This window comes from Hyperolius riggenbachi, chromosome 6 (genome assembly GCF_040937935.1).
Source record: "Hyperolius riggenbachi isolate aHypRig1 chromosome 6, aHypRig1.pri, whole genome shotgun sequence".
Lineage (NCBI taxonomy): Eukaryota > Metazoa > Chordata > Amphibia > Anura > Hyperoliidae > Hyperolius > Hyperolius riggenbachi.
The window spans coordinates 137977936-137998809 of NC_090651.1; the positions used below are offsets into that span (position 1 = coordinate 137977936).

Below are 20874 nucleotides of genomic sequence, written 5' to 3' on the forward strand. Positions count from 1 at the left end.
AGATCACCTGGCAGAACTAAAGATGTCACCTCCAGTGCTAAATTTCAGAATGTAAATCAGGGAGTAAAGATTTTCCATTTTTAACACCGACTAAATAATCCATTAATGAATATTGTAAACAATAACCAATTGTATTCATTATGTGATTTTTCACTAGTTCCTCTTACAAATATACATTTGCTGTCAAATGCCATTGATTGCATAAAGTAGCAGTAAGAGTAAGAATTCATTCAGTATATAGCTCAAGCCATCATTCCTCTATCACCACCATCCTTGGCAGTTGGCAATAGTCACAGAACGTTCTCCCACATGTATCTATCACACAGTTTAGTGAAATGCGAACGAGTTTTGGGGAAACAGAATTTTATGTATCCCCACATTCTTGTCTCTACAGGTTCAACTCGCTCGTATTCTCGCGCTCGCTCTCACACACAGAACTGACTGACGCGTAAAGCGCAGCCCGCTTCCCTCTAGTGGGTCATCCCTTCTAGCCCCTCCTCCTCACGTGCACCGACCCTAGTCCGGGTGTTGACGCGGCGCGCACGTGGGTAGACTGACAACCAATGGGCACTAGGTCGCGCGATTTGACGTGAAGAAGAGAGGAGCGTGAGGAATATGGCGGCTGAATGATAGAAGCGGCGACAGGAGCGAGACAGGTAGGCGGGGAGGGGATGTTGGAGCGCGTGAGAGCTGCGGGGGGAGAAGCAATGTGGGCCGGATACGGGGAACACAGAAGCAGCATTACACCTAGAGACAGTGCTAAGGTGGCCGGGAAGCAGCAAGGGATGCTAATAGAGATCTGTGTGACACGGAGAGATGTTTCCACCACACAAAGGGCTTGTCACCGGGAAGGTGGAGGGAGGGGATGCTGGATTGTGGTGAGGGGCATATTGTGCGTAGCGGGTTATGTCTTCCTTGTTTACTATCTATGGAAACGTATGGAGTCTTGTGTGTGGATTGCACCATCTGTTTCCTGTTGCCAGCATCTCGGGGCTCTGACTGGAAGCTTGATCCTGCGTAATGTCACTTATCAGTTCCATTTATAACCTTACATCAGGCGACTTGGCAGATGATCGACCATCTGAATCGGATGAAAATCTGTGCTGCTGCAAGCATGCCCGATTGATTCAATTGAATTTAGGCGAAAACTGGTCAAATGTATCGATTGGACATGCTGGAAAATCTCAGGCCAATGTGGTTTATCGGGTGCGTGGTGGTAACTGTGCGATAATCACAAATGCAACAGAAACCCCCCTGCCCTCCAAATGTTATGTGCCACACCGGTGCCCATGCATTTATACTTTCTGTCACGCTGTCCTCTGCATTGACACCCCACGTGACAACCGGCGTATAGACGTGGGGCGTGTGTGATGGCACACGTGTGCCCCTGCATTCTATATGCTGGTAGTTACGAGTGGCACCAATGTGTAAATACAGTGCAGGGGGCGGTGTGACAGTGGCTGGATGGTGTAATGGTTAAAGAGAACCCGAGGTGGGATTTACTTATGCTAGTGGGGCACAGAGGCTGGTTGTGCACACTAACACCAGCCTCTGTTGCCCCATGGTGTGCCTCCAAGACCCCCCTGCGCGCCGCTACCCACCCGCGTCACTCCCCTCCAATCAGCGGGAGGGAAGGGACGCGGGTGGGTAGTGCCGATATGGAGGAGGCGGGGGAGCGGAGCTAACGGACAGGCGAGACGTAAACATTGTGCTGGCGACACGCTGCGTGTCGCCAGCACTGCGGGGGGGGGGGGGGGGGTATAGCGGAGCGCAGGGGGGTCTTGGAGGCACACCATGGGCCTCTGCTCCCCACTAGCATAAGTAAATCCCACCTCGGGTTCTCTTTAAGGGCTCTGCCTCTGACACAGGAGACCTGGGTTCAAATCTCGGCTCTGCCTGTTCAGTAAGCCAGCACCTATTCAGTAGGAGACCTTAGGCAAGTCTCCCTAACACTGCTACTGCCTATAGAGCGCGTCTTTGTGGCTGCAGCTCTGGCGCTTTGAGTCTGCCAGGAGAAAAGCGCAATATAAATGTTATTTGTCTTGTCTAAAGTATAAATGAACGGGCTTCGGTGAGGCACATAAAACATTTGGGGTGTGGGAGGGCAGCAAGGTGGTGTCAAGAGGCCGATTCCCGAGAGTTTTCATGCTGAAATCGAGAATTGGCCTGCGATTATGGGCCGCGAACAGATGTCTCTCTGATCTGAGAAAGATCTGTTTATTGGTCGAATCTGGCCATCATCTCTACATGTATGGGCATCTTAAAACTGGGAGATGAGAGAATTATTCTAAACAGTGCTAGAGGCGTGGGCATGGACTTGTTTATGCTATAAGCTAAATGATGTACTCTAATCTGAATAATGAATACTCCTCATAATTTTACTGCCTTCTCACGAAAGAGTTGTGTATACCTGTTGGTCAGAGGACAGCTTTGAAGCTAAAAAGGTTTTCCTGATGTGTGTAGACAGGTACCAAGTCATCCTTCTAGTATAGCTTTGGACTTTTTGTTTCTGGATTGTGAATCTGAATGAAGTGTCAGCCCTGTTTATTCTTTTGAGCTCTGTTGTTTATAAGCTTGTTATGGACATACACTCAAAGGATTATTAGGAACACCATACTAATACGGTGTTTGACCCCCGTTCGCCTTCAGAACTACCTTAATTCTACATGGCATTGATTCAACAAGGTGCTGAAAGCATTCTTTAGAAATATTGGTCCATATTGATTGGATAGCATCTTGCGGTTGGAGATTTGTGGTATACACATCCAGGGCACGAAGCTCCCATTCCATCACATCCCAAAGATGCTCTATTGGGTTGAGATCTGGTGACTGTGGGGGCCATATTAGTACAGTGAACTCCTTGTCATGTTCAAGAAACCAATTTGAAATGATTTGAGCTTTGTGACATGGTGCATTATCCTGCTGGAAGTAGCCATCAGAGGATGGGTATATGATGGTCATGAAGGGATGTACATGGTCAGAAACAATGCTCAGGTAGCTTGTGGCATTTAAACGATGCCCAATTGGCACTAAGGGGCCTAAAGTGTGCCAAGAAAACATCCCCCACACCATTACTTGCCTGTGCCTGCACAGTGGTAACAAGGCATGATGGATCCATGTTCTCATTCTGTTTACGCCGAATTCTGACTCTATCGAGACTCATCAGACCGGGCAAAATTTTTCCAGTCAACTGTCCAATTTTGGTGAGCCTGTGCAAATTGTAGCCTCTTTTTCCTATTTGTAGTGGAGATGAGTGGTACCGGGTGGGGTCTTCTGCTGTTGTAGCCCATCCGTCTCAAGGTTGTGCTTGTTGTGGCTTCACAAATGCTTTGCTGCATACCTCGGTTGTAACGAGTGGTTATTTCAGTCAACGTTGCTATTCTATCAGCTTGAAACAGTCGGCCCATTCTCCTCTGACCTCTAGCATCAACAAGGTATTTTCACCCACAGGACTGCCGCATACTGGATGTTCTTCCCTTTTCACACCATTCTTTGTAAACCCTAAAAATGGTTGTGCATGAAAATCCCAGTAACTGAGCAGATTGTGAAATACTCTGGCACTAACAACCATGGCACGCTCAAAGTGGCTTAAATCACCTTTCTTTCCCATTCTGACATTCAGTTTGGAGTTCAGAAGATTGTCTTGACCAGGACCACACCCCTAAAAGCCGCATCTACACGCGTAGATGCGGCCGCGATGTTCCTTATCAATCGAGCCGCTGATGCGGCTCGATTGATAAGATCCTGAAAGGTTGTAATAATGTGCTGCTTAAATCACCCCGATATTAAAATATATACAGCACATCACAATTTCTTAAAAATGACATCATTGCTTCAACTAGTCAGCAGCACATTCCTCCAGACAGTGCTTTACAGATACATTAATAATTAACACTCTAGAAGTTCCAGGCACCTGAATACAAAACCTGTATTTCAATACCCAGTTGGTATATTACCATACAAGCCACTGTGACAGAGATCTGAAGACTCAGACCTATTCATGCATTGTTGTTAAAAAACCTGGTCTATTGAGAAATTAACACATGTAACAAAGTCTACCTCTGCCAGTTGTTTACAGAATAACAAATCCTATTGTCTCTGCTGTCTGTACCATGTCTATGCTATTGTTTCAAATATTTTCTATGTGCACTCCGGTCTAATCTGGTTTTTCCCTAACATCAGGGTGTATATAAGATTGACCTGTAAATAAAGATTTCAGATGCTGTTCCACCAATTTAAGTGTTTGTGGTTCTGTATCTCCCAGCTGGAAGAGAGGGTATTCACTTGGATTGGGGGAGAACTTTAACCTGGGTTGCAGATTATTCTGCTAAGTCATCTTGTAGCTGCCTCCGCTGAAACTGAGCTAACAGATCCGACAGGACGGATCTTGCTTCCGCCAATTCCCTGCTCGCTCCCCGCGAGGGGACAATGGCAGGGAATCGAGCAGAAGATAAGCGGGGACGAGCGGGAAATCGAATGCGGGGATGCGGCGGGGACGCGGAAGAGGCGATCCGGTGGCTAATCGAGCTGCGGGATCGCAGCCTCATCTACACGTGTAGATGAGGCTTGATGCATTGAAGCAACTGCCATGTGATTGGTTAATTAGATAATTGCATTAATGAGAAATTGAACAGATGTTCCTAAATAATCCTTTAGGTGAGTGTATACTGGCAATGCATTTGCTGACAGTTCATCCCATGATCATGTTGAGGGAATACGTATATTTAGAAAGTAGTGTCATAAGGAAATGCCGTAGCTGTCTACTGGGTAAATGCAACTTTTCTATTTGACTTTTTACTGTGGAGAAGTACAGTAACCATCTGCAAGAAATGCAGAAATTCATTGCTAGGCCCTGGAATATTCATAGGCCTGGCAAGGCACGGCACACACCGATATCATAGACCCACCTTTATGGCAATAAACTTTTTTTTCTATAAGAAACCAACATACACATGTATACAGTGGATTTATTGTCCAGTGTTATGTTTCCAGAACATTGTATTGTTTTTGCCTTTATTGGTTGATTGGTTGATCATTTTCATCATTCCAATTCCATTTCAGATGCAGGACTAATAAGTATTTACTATACAAATCAGGATGCTCAACAACTGAGAAATGAATTTTTTGATTATTGCCTTCTGTGTAGAAGCCCAAATGATCATTGTATGTCTGCCTGATCTCTGTTGTGCTTAAAGGGAATGTCCAAGCAAAATAAAAAGAGTTTCACTTACCTGGGGCTTCTACCAGCCCCAGGCAGCCATCCTGTGCCCTCGTAGTCACTCACTGCTGCTCCAGTCCCCCGCTGGCAGCTTTCCGACCTCGGAGGTCGGTGGGCCGCATTGCGTACGTTTTTACGCATTGCCGCTAGTGCAGGAACATTAACACATACATTTTTACGCATTACTGGTTCAATGCGTAAAAATTTACGCATTGAACCAGAAACGCGTAAAAATGTATGTGTTAATGTTCCTGCACTAGCGGGAATGCGTAAAAATGTACGCAATGCGTCCCGCCGACCTCCGAGGTCAGCAAGCTGCCAGCGGGGGACTGGAGCAGCAGTGAGTGACTACGAGGGCACAGGATGGCTGCATGGGGCTGGTAGAAGCCCCAGGTAAGTGAAACTCATTTTCCATATGCCTCCATGGCAGCATACATATGGGTTAAGCCCCACCCCTACCAATTAACAGGACCTTAGCTATAAAAGAAAGTGACCCCTAGCGAGCAGCATTCTCATTTTTGTCCTCACCTCCGAACAGGTTCCTTAGTGTTTCAGCGCTATTTATTTTTATTTTACTCTTACCTCGCCGACATTCCTGCGGCGTTCCGGCCAGGTTCAGCCTCTCCTGGTCGCAGCCCTGTTGTCATGACTAAATGTCATATTATTCAGGGACCTTATATCTGGGGTGATGGTGGGAGCTTGATCTAAATGATCTTTTCCCCCCTTTATGGCTGTTCTGCATGACTTAAATACGATTGCAGAGCACAGTGTGATCCTTCTCACCTTTTTTTCTTCCTGTCTGCAGTTGCACAGGTTAGTGGTGCATAGTTCAGCTTCTCCTGCTGGGTGTTTGGTGCTGCTGAGTGTTCAGTGTGATCCCTCTCACCTGTATCTCTTGCTCTGTCTGCTGACTGCTCAGGCTCCATTATGTGAGGCATAGTTCAGCCTCTCCTGCTGGGTGTTTGGTGCTGCTGAGTGTTCAGTGTGATCCCTCTCACCTGTATCTCTTGCTCTGTCTGCTGACTGCTCAGGCTCCATTATGTGAGAAATAGTTCAGCCTCTCCTGCTGGGTGTTCAGTTCTGCTGAGTGTTCAGTGTGATTCCACTCACCTGTCTCACAGTGAAAGACTCTGAAGCACATGGCTTAGAGTGCATTCCAGCTTGGAACGCACAGCCATCAGACCAGGAAGTGTTTGCAGTGACTGCTCTCCAATCCCTGCTCTGGACACAGCAAAGATCTCCTCACAGCTGAGCTCTCCTCACCTCCTCTCACAAGGCTGGATACACACAGGACTGTGCTGTCCTCCCTCTATGTCTGGCTTAAAGGTAAAGGCACTATTATGTGCTGTCCCTCTGATGTAATGCTTCTCAAGCTACAGGAGGAGGTAAGTTATTCCAAGTATCTTGGTAGCACTATGTACTATATTTTATCATCTGCCATGCTCATTATAAACAGTTATATGAACAGTATTGTGTACTATGTGCAATATAAATGACATAGCATTCCTTGCATGAAAGTATTATCTGATTTCTTATTTTCCGCACCGTTTCATGTACCTCTTATCTTACTTATTTCATCTCTTGCGGTCCGTTGGACTGCATTCTGGATCACACTGTGCCAGAAACAGATAACTCTAAGGCAAGGAGCAGGTAAATAACCTGCCTGGGAACTGGAGGATCAGGTCCCAGTTAAAGGCACCATAGCCCCCCAGATTGCTGGGTTTGTGGCGACAGAACCATGCCAGGGAAATCAGTAAAGTAGATCTTTTTCCACCAGATGGGACAAGAGCCAGAGTTCCACCAGATGCACACATCCAAGATGATAAAGCAGGCTGTCCAGGAATCAGTGGACTACTATGAAGGCTCTTTGGTCCCCAAGCATCCTCCCAGCAAATCAATGAAGATACTGAATATCCTCAATTATCTATGGTTTAGCATGAATCCAATGAGAGTGAGCATACAGATATCTGGTTTCTATTTCTCCTTTATCCAAGCCATCTCTGAAGCCATTCACTGGGAAGAGGAAACCCTTCTCCAGGCTAAGAAACGTCTGAAATTATTATCATTCTCCTTTCCTGTCTTGAAAGAGATCAAATAAAGATGAATGGGAAAAGGTAAGGAGAAAGTCCTTCCTGAAAAAGCAGACTTTCCAAACATCATCCTTTCTTCAAGAAAATTCTCCAGCCCTAGCGTTCGCTTCCATGGTGGACATGTCAGTCATGTGTCTTGCATGCCATGTAAGGTTAAAAGTCTTGATTACTTTTTAAGATGTCCTAGACCATAAACGTGATATAGATTTAACAATATTGTATACGACGACTGGAGGGGCATGTAAACCAGCCCTGGCTCTATCTTCAGTTGCCACGGAAGTGGACAAGGATTCTGATTCTATCCTGGCAGCTTAGAGAACGTTCATACTTTCTCTAAGTTTATTAGGGAAGCGGCTATAGATTTTGTCCAGTCCACTTAATATGCCAGGCTTTTTGCCATGACAGTGAATTGGTCTGTTAAAAAAAAAAAAGAAAAAAAAACTAGTCTGCTGATCCCAGCTTCCAACAAAATGTGTTTAAAACTCTGTTTGATGGAAGAAATCTTTTTAGTAACAAGTTGGATCTGGCAACCAACAGTCACCAAGGCTGGTATTATACCAAAGGAGAGAAGACACTGAGGAAGGAAAGACCAGACCATAGGAATTGGCAAACTTCACATGCTAATCTCCATAAGCTCACAAAGCAGTCAGCGCAGAGTCCTATTGACAATTCTGAAGTCCAGATAGTAGCTTCAGCAGTTCCATATTTGGACAAAAAACAATAAAGGACGAGTGGGCCACAGATACAGAGTGGTTTGGTTTTTCTTGGATGTGCAAGTTCACTCCACCACTTAGTCACTTTGTCTTTACAGAGACCTGCTCTTTTACATTCATGACTCATTGCAGAAAACGGCTGTTATGTTGGTTCCAGAAGAGGAACGCTTTCAGGAAGTCTACTCTCCTCTCTTCATTGTAAAGAAGTCAGGTGATCTGCGTTCAGTACTGGATCTGAAATTCCTAAATCTTCATCTTTCTGAAAACATTCAAGATGGAGTTGCAACAAATGACTTGGCAGATACATCCATTATTTCAAACTTCTTTCCACCATGCAGTTGGTAACATTCTTCTCCAGTAACCATCCTCCTTCTCGACATTATCACAGCCATGACAACCTTTTTTGGTACTAGTGTGTCTGGTGGCTCAGTTGAGAAAGCAAAGTTAGGACTTTATCACTTTTTAGACAATCTTTTGTTGCTAGCCTCAGATCCCAAGACTCTACTGTGTTAGCAACAGATTCTTCTTCAAAGTCTGTCTTTGGCTGGTTAACAAACAAGGAGGAAAGCCACCTCACTCCTTCTGAGGACCTAATCTTTCCGTGAGCAAGATTCCAATCTATATCCAATGCAGTAACCAGATGAGAAAATTGCTGCCAAAAGTTTGCGAGTGCTGATTATCATACTATATTCATTAATCAAGGTGTTGTATACACCTCCTGGGCACTTCGTCATCTACAATCCAGATGGTCAAATGGGTTCACTGGCACATCTGCCCATTCCAACTAGGGTTTCTCCATCAATGAAACCACCAGAGTTACTCTCAGACCATCCTTCTCACTCCCACGATGAGACTGTCTGCGGTGGTGGCTAAACACAAGCTCAACAACTATTAACCAATCGTTCACCCATAACTCGTAAACATGCAAGCATGGTTTGACATGTTTACAGGTCGTATTAGCTTAGGTAAGATAGTCAAAACAAAGCTGATTGATCCCTGCAAATATACTCAAACACAGGGTGGCTTATATGGTGCTTCAGACCTTCAGCCATCACTGGGATGAGACGTCAGTCTTTGATATCAGGTAGCAGAGGGACACAAGGAGTCTGTTCCTCATGTTAGAGGTCAGCAATATTATCTCCAGTGCAGAGAGCAATCTCTGCAGCATCATGGCAGTTTATTTCATAGGGCCTCAGAACTCTGCGGCAGATTTTCTCAATCAAGGGGACTGAGGCAATAGCTTGTGGCCACTCAATAAAATATATCCAGAGTGATCTGTGACCATTGGGTAGGTGGACCTGATGGCAACCTACATCAACTAAATGCCAGCTTGAGGAGATTCGCCCCCACATTCAAGAGCTCAGGGTGCTCTGGCAACGCCTGAAATTTCTGAATAGTCTCTGTTTTTTTCCTCCAACTCCACTTATCTTCAAAATTCTGAGACTCCTCCTAGAACAAGTGGTACCCCTGGAGGTGGGTCCATTTTGGCCATGCCAGCCATGAGTCCCTCTAATTTGGAGCCTGAAGTTGGAACCTCCTATTCCTCTTCCAGTCAGACCAAACCCCCTGTCCCAGGACTCAATTTATCATCTGTCTCCTCCCCTTGATTTAATGGCTTAAGGATTGTGGGAGGAAGCTTAGAGACCTGGTAAACTCAAAATCATTGATAAACACACTGCTAAAAGCAGGGAAAACTACCACAAACTGGCAAATATTTTTTCTCAATTGCTCTGGTAAAAATGTTTTAGACCCAATGGGTCCACCAGCACAACATATTCTTAGCTTCCTCCAGATTGGCCTATAAAAACAATTGGCTTGCACTCTCAAAGTGCAGATTTCTGCCATCTCTGCTTTGACGGATCACTGCTGGGTCTCTCACCCTCTAATAGTTCAATTTATGAAGGCTGTCACCAAGAACAAGCATCCTAATTGCAACCTTTTTCCAAAGTGGGAACTGCGCAGGTTCTCAGTTACCTAGCAAAATCTCTTTTTGACCCAGTGGAAGACTGCAGGAGATGAGACTTAACAACCTTAAGAACTATGCCTCGCTATCTCTTTGGACAGAAGAGTTTCCGAGCTCCAGGATCTAGGGGCTCATTCTTGACATCCTACTCAGTAGTTTTGAGACCACTACAGCACTTCACTTCCGGGCTTCCCTTTAATCAGGATCGGACAGTGCCATCTTTTATGGATACAAACTCCTCTGATCTGCATGTTCTAGATGTTGCAAGAACACTTAGAGCCTATGTGAATGTAACAAGGGAGCTTCAGGAAATCAGAACAGCTCTTCATAATTCCATCAGGTCTGAGAAAGAGCCAGCTAACATCAAACTCAAAAGATCTCTTCATGGCTCAAATGAATCAAGAAAGCCTTTTATTAAGGCTAGCCTATTATCAGAGTTTGTGACCTTGTCCCTCTGGGTGGCATCACAGTGCACTCTTCTCAGCTGTCCCCTGTGCCACCTTCGCTATCCGGGCAAAGATTCACCAGGCTGCCAACTCTGTCCATACTGTCATTGCCCATTTCAGAGTCAATCCAGCAGCCTCCGCTTTAGTTTAATTTAGAAAGAAAGTTACTTCTGAATCTGTTTAAAGCCTTAATTTAAATTATTTTTGGTCAGCAAGTCTTGTCCCACCCTTACTTTTTTTCTGCTAGTTAGATCCCATATGTATGCTGCCATGGAGGCATATGGAAAACGGAAAATTGTATACTCACCTAACGGTAATTTTCCTTTCCATGTGCATCCATGGCAGCATAGGGATTTCCCTCCCTTTCCTTTTGTTGACTTTTTGCTGTTCTCCGGTTCGGCTAGTCAATGAGAATGCTGCTCGCTAGGGGTCACTTTCTTTTATAGCTAAGGTCCTGTTAATTGGTAGGGGTGGGGCTTAACCCATATGTATGCTGCCATGGATGCACATGGAAAGGAAAATTACCGTTAGGTGAGTATACAATTTTCCGTTTTTTTTATTTTGCTTGAACCTTCCCTTTAAATGAAGCTATCATAAATAATGCAATGATTTGTATTACTGATTTTGCGTCTTGCTGTTTTAAAAATAGACTACTTACCCCCCCACACCTGGTGCCCAACAATCTGAACTCTTTACCTTTCTTTTCCTTTACTCTTCTCTCTCTCTTTCCACTTCACACCTCTATGTGTGACACCTCATCTTTCTTATCTCCCCTCTTATCTTTCTTCTTACTCAGTGTGAATATCTATGACCCATAAGGTGTAATAACCAAGCGCACCGGCCTAACATGGGACACATTTCAAATGGGTGGGCCGGATGTCCTGGGTGATTGATCCCTTTGGGCCCCAGGACATCCACCTCCACTTATCTTCCACCTCCCCCTTTTGGGAAGAGGGAAGCTTATGGGCTGGAACGCACGTGGGGGCAGACACGTGTAGTATTGAATACCATAAAATAAGTTATGTACTACACTTATGGGAAATCCTGCGCACGACAAGTTCGACGCCCACACATCATTGTCTATGTTTTTATGATATTACCTATGCTGATGGCTCTGGTCGCTATTGGCTGCATCATGTCATTTTCTTTATGGATGGCGAATAGTGGAGTTGACTGTTACACTGTACTATGTTGTATTTTTTCTTGTTGTATAAAAATTCTTCTATAAATAAAGAATCTTTAAAAAAAAATAGACGACTAATTGCTTTAATTTACAAAAAATTAATAGCACCCGCACTCTACTCAACATTTGCTAATGTTATCAGACATGCAGTAATGGAGAAATAACTGTTGTCATTTTGCAACTTAAGAAGCAGTACAGACAGTTTGGTACTAAATGTTTCAAGAAGAAATTTGCTATCGGTACAAAGTAACAGTGCACATACTGTGTGGGGCTCATCCTTTTTAAAGCTGAACTGCTATCTGTTATAACAGAATTAAAAACCATCCCCAACTCCTGATTTACTATATACCATATTTTTCGGGCCATAAGACACACTTAGGTTTAGATGACAAAAATTGAGGGGAAAATATATATAATCTATTCTAAACCTGGTGCGTCTATGAAGCCAAGGGCGTCTTTTGGACCATTTCCCCCCTAAGCTGTCTCTAAGCTACTCTATGTAAGCTGCACTACACTGCCCCCTGCTGCCCCCACCAATTGCACTGCACTACACACTACTCTAACCCCTTCTGCCCCCGCCAGTTACACTTCACTGAACCACAATACATTAACCCCTGCCACCCCTCCAGTTAAGCTACACTGCACTAACTAGCCTACAACGTCAGTGTGAGCTTTCAACTGATCCAGTTGCCGTACTCCTCCCCACTCTCGCTCCAGTCCTGCCGCTCTACACACTCTCCTGCGTCTTCACCTGCTGATATACACTGCGGCCGCCTGCCTCTCTAAATGCACTCCAGTGTTCTCCCCAGAATTTTTTTCCAGCCGGGTGGCATGAGATAGTAGCCGGGTGGCATGAAAAAGTAGCCGGGTGGGGCGAGATGAGCGGTGCTTCTGTGTGCAACTCTGCTTACAAAATAGGAGCTGGCGAGCCGATGACAGTCGGGTGGAGCACCCGGCTAAAAGAGCCTGGGGAGAACATTGCACTCCAGCTGCTGCTATACACTCTCCAGCCCTTCCGAACTTCCTGGTGGGCTTTGTACTTCCTGATTAATGATTGCCTGCTAGGGCCGGTTAACACTTGTTAAAAAGTACCCTATAAGGATATTTTGACCTCTGCTCAGCGCAGAAGTGAATCCTAATGTTTAAAATAGGATCCACTTCCACTTGCCATGTTGAGGTTAGTAGAGTGCAGAGTCCGAACTTTGCAAATTTTTCTGGACCAGCCCTGAAAATGTATGTAGTGAAAGCCTATGAGAACTGACTGTGTCTGTTTTTACTAGGCTAGTTGCCGCGTCCACTTTGATCGCAGCCGTAAGGTAATGCGTGTCCCATCACTGAGCAGAGCGTGTATAGCAGCAGCTGGCAATGGAGAAGAGGTGCACATGTAGAGTGGCAGGATCAGTGCGAGGGGGAGAGGAGTGCAGCGGCTGGATGTGGTAGGTACTTCCCTGCAAATTTATACCCTATATACAGACTTTATTACTTGGAGTCGGTGGTTTCATAAACTGAGGAGTCGGGTGATTTTTGTATCCACTCCATATCCTCAAGGGCTGTGGAGTCAGAGCAATTTTGAGTACCTGGAATCAGAGTTGGAGGTTTCATAAAATGAAAAGTTGGAGTTGGATTTTTATATTGACTCCACAGTCGTGTGCGATGTGATTTTATAATTCACCCATAGTATTGCATTACCAAGTGCTTTTTCAAATAACTTGCTCTTAAAAAGCGCTGGTAGTGTGAATCAGCCCTAAGTATACCAACACTAAATATGAAAAACATTTTAGAAATGTAATACTGAGGTGCTTACATAAACTCTGTTGTGGTTGCATTAGATAAATACATTCATGATCCGGAAATGTGTACTCCATATGAAACGTGATGAGTTGTTTGAGTAGCAGAAGTATGTACAGCAGTCATATAGGTAACCACACAGCAGTAGTCCTACTAGACTCATTTGTCAGTGAGTAAATAAGGGGAGATTTTCCATGAAAGTGTTTGCTTTCTGTAGGGCTGCAGATTCTTTTTGCTCAGTGATCTCTGCATTGTAACATTGTATCCAAAGCAAAAAAAATTTTTTCGGATTGGAACCACAGCACCAATATCCTTGTCATGTTAACACTATTAGCAGCTCCTTCCACACTATGGGCTTGATTCACTAAAGCGTGCTAAGTGTTGGCAAGCTAGTGAAAAGCCACTTTGCACGTGCTAACATGCTTTGCACGTGCTAATTAGTTAGCACGTGCAAATTACTTAGCACCCTAGTTAGCACGTGCAAAGCTTTTAGGCGTGATAACTGAGTTATCACGCTTTTGTGAATCAAGCCCTAGGTCTAATATCAATGCATGATGATATTGCACAGATGCAATTATATTTTTATGGGGCTATCACATTTATTGCGATGCAGCAGGTTCCATCGGTACTGTGGTGAGGAATACTTTCATGGTACTGTATCGTCACAGCACGACTTTATGGATACGTTGCAAAACAATCGAAGAACAATCTCATCGCTATGTAATGTGAAAGGAGCTTGAGCAGGCAATTCATATTTACAACATATTTCACTGCAGTTATCAGTCCATGGCCTTGGCTTTAACTCCTATAATGTTCTCATTTTTCTTGTCTATAAAAAGTTTCCTGTGGAATTTGGAGCAAATGGTTTTTCAAGCAATCTTAGTGAATCTACATCCTGTACTCAGACATTGCTGCATTTTGTGGGATTGTCACATAAGATACTCAGTTGTATATCGCCAACATCGTCTGTAAGGCCGCATAAAATAATTACAAGACTTGGAGGTGTTATACAAAGGGAGTACAACATGACTTTAGTACATACATACATACATACATACATACATACATACATACATACATACATACATACATACATACATACATACATACATACATGCATGCATACATACAGTGTAGTGTATAGCACTCCCCCATGTTTGCACACGTTTCTTCCAGGCACTAGGATTTCCTCCAACATTATAAAAACTTACAGATAAGTTTATTGGCTTTCTCAAAAATTGGCACTTACAGTAAACTGATAAGGATTACATTGTGAGTTCTGTCTTTCTAAGGTGCAGAAGATGTCAGCACTGGAGCAGTGCTTTTTGGCGATGCTAGATTTGGGCGCAGCCGGCGCCACCATAGGCTACAATAGGTATCACAACTGAGCGGTGCTCAGTGAGTAACATTGGTGCCATCAGAAGACAGAGCCGAGGTTGCTTAAAAAACGCAATAATTCGGCCTCCAGCCATCGCTGGAAGCCGAATTATATCATTCCCCCATATCCATGGCGGCCTGGAGGGGGAATAGTAATTTATACGGCCGGACTTGTGCAGAAGCAGGATCAGCTATATACCGCTGTATCCTGCACCCAAGTGTACCGGCGCCGATTTCAAATGTATGCGTAAGCACTACATTTAATATACTAAATAAATTAAGAAAGTAGTATAATTACTACAGACTATTTATAAAGCACCAACATATTTTGTGGCGCTGTACAGAGAAAGGGCTGATTCACACTACGAGAACTTTTTAAATGCCAGAGATTTTAAAAGCTCTTGCTAATGCAAACCTATGATGGATTGTTACAAAATCACATCGCTCCAATGTGAACACTCACATAGAATAACATTAGCAAGAGCTTTTAAAATCGCAAGCGCTTAGAAAAGCTATTGTAGGGCCCTTTTTCTACTAGCAATCACAAATGCCAGCTATTGAGATTTTTTTGTTATGCGATTGCCATTTTTCATTTGCTCTGCATTATCCCTCTTAAAATCGCTCCAGAAAGCGATTGCGATTTGGAAATCAAATCGCTATAGTGGAAAATAATTCTCATAATTTCTATGATAAAGTAGCAACCCTAGTGATTTAAAAATCACTAGCGATTTGTGATTTTGCGATTCAGTTGTGTAGTGGAAAAGGGCCCGTAGTGTGACCGAGCCCTAAGAAACAAACATGGGGTACATATTACAGACAATGGTATACACAAAAATATAAACACTGGTGCATAACACAGAATTGGAAAACTTAGTAATTACAGTGCCAGAGGCAACATGATGAACAAAATATATAGCAGTTACAAGACCCGTAAATGTGAGAGCCTTGCCTTTGAGAGCTGACAATTTAAAGGGACACTTAAGCCAGGAATAAAAAAATAGTTTTACTTTCTTGGGGCTTCTACCAGCCCGCTGCAGCCATCCCGTGCCCTCGCAGTCAGTCACGGAGCCTCTGGCCCCCCACCGCCAGCTAGTTTCATTTATACTACTCCCTGTCCTTATGCCCACCTCTCCCACTTGTACACAATACACTTGTAGCTTACCTAAAAGGACCCCTGGATCCTCTTCCGGTCGGCTGAGTCGAGCCTTACTATGCAGTAAGCGGCCAGGCTGTGCCCGTCCTACAGCACACAGCCGTAGCCGGGAGCGCACTGCGCATGCATATGACGTTGTGCCAGGCCTGCGCAGTAAGTTCTGGCCGACAGGAAAATGATCTGGGGAGGCTTTTAGGTGAGCTACGGGGGGGGGGGGGGGGGAGTGGTGGGCATAAGGACAGGTAGTAGTGTATGCCTGCTCCCCTGCCCCCCCACAGCTGTGACTTTATAATTACTTATTCCATCTTAGTGATATTTAGTGATAATTTTTTTTTCAGTACAATCTAGGCTTTCTTTAGGTAATATTTTTCTCCCAAATCTATTTTATTTTATAATCATTTTATGGGGAAACGTTAGGTGTTAATGCAGAAAATACCCATTTTTTCACCTTCCTAATTTTTGATTCACATCCCACAGTTATAAAACACATTAAAAATGAATTATTTCCTGATAATACTTCCCGATTAAAACGATACCCCATATGCCACATTTTACTTCTAGCTGAGCATGTGACGGACCGTTATCTCCAGCCTGTGCGTCTGTGGCGATCGAATGGGTTCGCTAGGGTGACAGTTCAGGGGCCATAGAGCTGTACAGATGCATCGATAGGCAATGACAGTGCATTAGATCTGTAGAGCATTGGGGCCTGAAACTTTCACCCTAGAGATCGCATCCGATTGCTGCAGGCGGCAGTCATTAAAATGAACAAGAGAAGGGAGGGGGAAAAACAAGTCAGGGAGGATATGATGTCAGCATTAGCTTGGCAAGATGACCACTGCCTAGAAAAGGATTTTCTGCTTTTCCTTTATAAAATTCACAGGAATCATGGATTGTGGATAGCACAATACATCTGTTATGTAAGTAGAAGTGGTATTTATCTACTTATATATGCGATTTTTATTTCTAGGTTAGCATGGGTGTCGCTTGTTCTTTAAAAGCACATCTGAACTGATGGTTTTTGAGGCTGGCATATTAATTTTAATTTAAACAATGCAGATTGACTGGTTATCTTGCTGATCCTCTGCTTCCAGTGCTTAATCATAGGCCCAGAACAAGCATGCAGACTAGATGTTTGACTGAATTAGCCACATGCTTGCTTCAGGTTTGTGATTCAGACACTACTGAAGCCCAAGAGCTCAGCAGGGCTGCCAGGCAACTGGTATTGTTTAAAAGGAAATAAATATGTCTGCCTCCATATTGCACTCAGTTCTGGTGTACTTAAAAGCATCAAATGCTGAGGGTAGTTGAAAAAAAAAGTGTAGAAAAGCGACCTTTGGACTTTAGAAGATCCATTACCAACTTGAGTGCAGTTTCTCTGGAGTAGTAGGTGCAAAAGGCAGATTGACAATCTGGGGGGGGGGGGGGGGGGGGGTTATGAGGATTTGTAGTCAAGAAATTGTTTAACTATTGGTGTAATGATTTTTTTTTTTTTTTATGAAAATGGCAACTTTGTTAGATAGGGATGTTAAAAAGAGCAGGTAGTGGGGCGATAAAGGCTGAGGAGAGGTGAGGGAATCAGAGATGGGCTGAACTGTTATGCCGGCGAATATTTTGCAGCAAAAAAAAGTGTTCAAATTCGAATGTAACCCGAATTTTTACAAAAAAATTTGTGTTCGCAGTTGTCCCATAGACTTTAGTAGAAGGCAAGTGGCCACTGACTTTAGCGGTTAATAGAAAAAATGGGCAGTGGGTACAAGAATAGAACATTTCAAAAAGACCTTATAGTTTTTGAGAAAATCAGAAAAAAGAATACTTTCAAATGCGGTAAATGACAGATAATGAAGCAAACCTAACGGTAGTATAAATTTACATGTATCAAAAGAGAGAGCAATGCGATTCAGGGGGTTCGTACTCATAGAAATGATCAAGGTAAAAAGTAGCTGGGCCAGAAGGTTAAGTAACTGAATTTTTAGCTAAGGTTAAATGGTCAGCGTGAACTTCAAATTATGTGAGGGGAAAATAGTGTAGGAATAATTGGCTTACCTGAAGTGAGTAGGGAGGAGAAGCTAGACATTTAAAATAAACCTTTAAAGAGAATCTGTATTGTTAAAATCGCACAAAAGTAAACATACCAGTGCGTTAGGGGACATCTCCTATTACCCTCTGTCACAATTTCACCGCTCCCCGCCGCATTAAAAGTAGTCAAAAACTGTTTTAAAAAGTTTGTTTATAAACAAACAAAATGGCCACCAAAACAGGAAGTAGGTTGATGTACAGTATGTCCACACATAGAAAATACATCCATACACAAGCAGGCTGTATACAGCCTTACTTCTGAATCTCAAGAGATCACTTGTGTGTGTTTACCTTCTGTCCCCAGCTTCTCTCATGCACTGAACATTACAGGCTTCCTGCAGACAGCTCTGCCTATGTCGTTAATTCCTTAGTATGTGACAGGCAAGCTCCTTTCACAGCCTCCAGAGGAGGATTTTTATCCAGCTCTCTTCTATCACTGATAAGATAGCAGAGAAGCTGCTGGCTTATGTAAATAAAACGCACACTGGAGTGTGCATAGAGGAACAGTTCAACACTGAAGGGGAAAGATACATTGATTTATTACAGAGATGGTTATAGTAGAAAGCAGCAAGCCAGATCACATTAGAATAGGTTTAGGAACTTGTAGGAAGGTAGAAAAAACGTAATTTTTGTTACAGAGTCACTTTAAGGAAAATACAATGCAAAAGTTACTTTCCTTAGTAGAGGGAAGCCTTTGGACGATCCAGAGGCAACTGTGATCAGCCTTCACTCCACTGCTGCTTACCAGGACCCTCTTCTACTTCACAATTTGGTAATGAGCCACAGTCACACAGTGCAGGCACAGTGACTGCTTGTGCCTGGGCAGTAGCACTGAGGGAAAAGCTGTCCTTAAGCTGTTTTGTGTGACAAGCACAGGTGTGGGCTGTTATTGCGCATGGATGGGACAACTGCACAAACCTATTCAAAAGCTTTTGTCGAAAATGCTACGAAGGTCCCAGCATTTAATTGGTGCGGTGAAATACGATGGGAAAGCCTACCCAGAGGCTTCCCTCTCATGAGTTAAGTATCTTTTGCACGTTTATTTTCACACAGGTACACGTTAACTCAGTAGTTGGGAGCTTTTGTATGGCCCAGAGGCTTCCCGGTTTCTTGTTAACCCACTGTTCCAGTATCCCTCTTGACATTTTGGCCAATTGCAAATGGATCTGGACTGGACATGCTTGACGAAGGTCAGCACATTCCCAATAGAATGAAGCCACTTGTACACAGCTTTTCTCCTCATCCACAGCTGCTCATGGCCAAAAGAAACCTAATGAACAAGAGCTTGTTGAACAGGTGTAGAGGGATTCTATGTACTAACTTAGTGGCCCCAAATTGTGTGAAGCAGTTTCACCATGTAAAATGAATGTAATCTGTTGCACCCTGAAGGCGCAACCAGGACCTTGAAAACTGATACATTAAAAGAACGAATGGGTGCTTAAAACAGTCAGGTAAAAAGGGTGGTGTGCGGACGAGTACGTTTGGGTGCCGCCATAGGCCGTAATGTGAATTACGGCTTTATAGCAGCGCTCAGTGAGTAATTTGGGTGATGGCAAAAGACAGAGCACAAATTACCATAAAAACAGCACAATGCGGCCGATGGCAATAGCTGGAAGCTGACTTGCATCTTACCCCCACTGTACGGTGCCTTGGAGAGGGAATAGTAATTAATGCCACCAGGAAATTGGCCACAGCGTGATGGGCCATTTTTCGGCTTCGTCCGCCTAAATTTTCCAGCGCCCTTTTTACATGTATATATATTAAATTTTGTTATATAAGGGAATGGCTGTAGTGAAGCCCTTTACAAGGGAGCAACAGGTGAGACTGTCAGATGGAGTCGGCCATGTTTAATGAAGCTTAGAACATTAAAGGAATTCTTAATGAAGAGGACATGAATGAATTTTATTATAGACTGGTGTTGTGTTACAAAGGGCACCAGATACAGGTGAGGGAGGAGTGGAAACAAGAGGTATGATAGTAAGATATTGATTAGTGCTGTTAGATGCACTTGAGTGGTGATACTAGGAATAAGCTGGAAATTGTGTAAAGTGGCAGGGACAGGTCAGGGTTTATTGAGATGTCACCAGCAGTGAGGAGAATAGGCAGAGAGCAAAGGTAAGGAAGGGATTAGTAAATTTCAAGGCTGGCTTCCATTGTGTGTGCTTCAGTCTGGTACTTCCTTTTCTCTTCTTGTGCTACGTACACACATGCGACAACGATCGTTCGTTAAGAACGACGAACGAACTTTTAATTGATGAAAGAACGACCTAAGTAAAGGTAGTTTTAAAATGTGTGTAACGATCTGATCGTTAGAACGAACGTTACATCACAGAAAGCAACTATTGCGCCTGCGCATAAAAATGAGAAGTTCCATGGAGAAATAGTGAAATGCGCATGTCAAGCCTAGTACGAACGATCGTTTCCAACGATGTACTACTTTTGCAAACGATCGTCGTTGGTTAAAATCCGCCGAGACAGAACTTTCTTTTGTAGCGATTTGGCTCGTTCGTCGTTTGCCTTAATAGTCGGTGGTTCGTTTTTTGTAACGATCGTCGTTGGTAAAGATCGGGGAACGATCGTTACAAACGACTATAGTCGCATGTGTGTACGCACCTTAAGACTGCAAGGGGAAGCAATTCTTGTTAGAATCACAATGTCTGCAACAATTTTTGGTGCAATTGCCATTTTCCAAACTCGCCATGAACAAACCAAAAAAAGTGCAAGTGCAGAGAGGAAATTGCATTCTTCTCTTTGCACTTGGCTGAGTTTTGTTTAGGAGTGACAGGGAGAGGTGAGAATGTTTTTACAGAAAAAAACTCAGAGGATGATTGATAAAAATAAGGGAGAAATTTTACATGGACTATTAA

General features: G+C 43.7%; 1 protein-coding gene across 1 annotated transcript in view; it reads left to right on the plus strand.

Annotated features, from left to right (window-relative positions):
- The first annotated feature begins 572 nt into the window (after nt 1–572).
- Nucleotides 573–20874, plus strand: part of MFSD14A (major facilitator superfamily domain containing 14A) — a 68161-nt gene continuing 47859 nt past the window's right edge. Inside the window, exon 1 of the mRNA XM_068239983.1 lies at nt 573–656. Within this exon, the coding sequence (XP_068096084.1) occupies nt 627–656 (30 nt within the window). The 5' untranslated portion in view covers nt 573–626. The remainder of the gene's footprint in view (nt 657–20874) is intronic.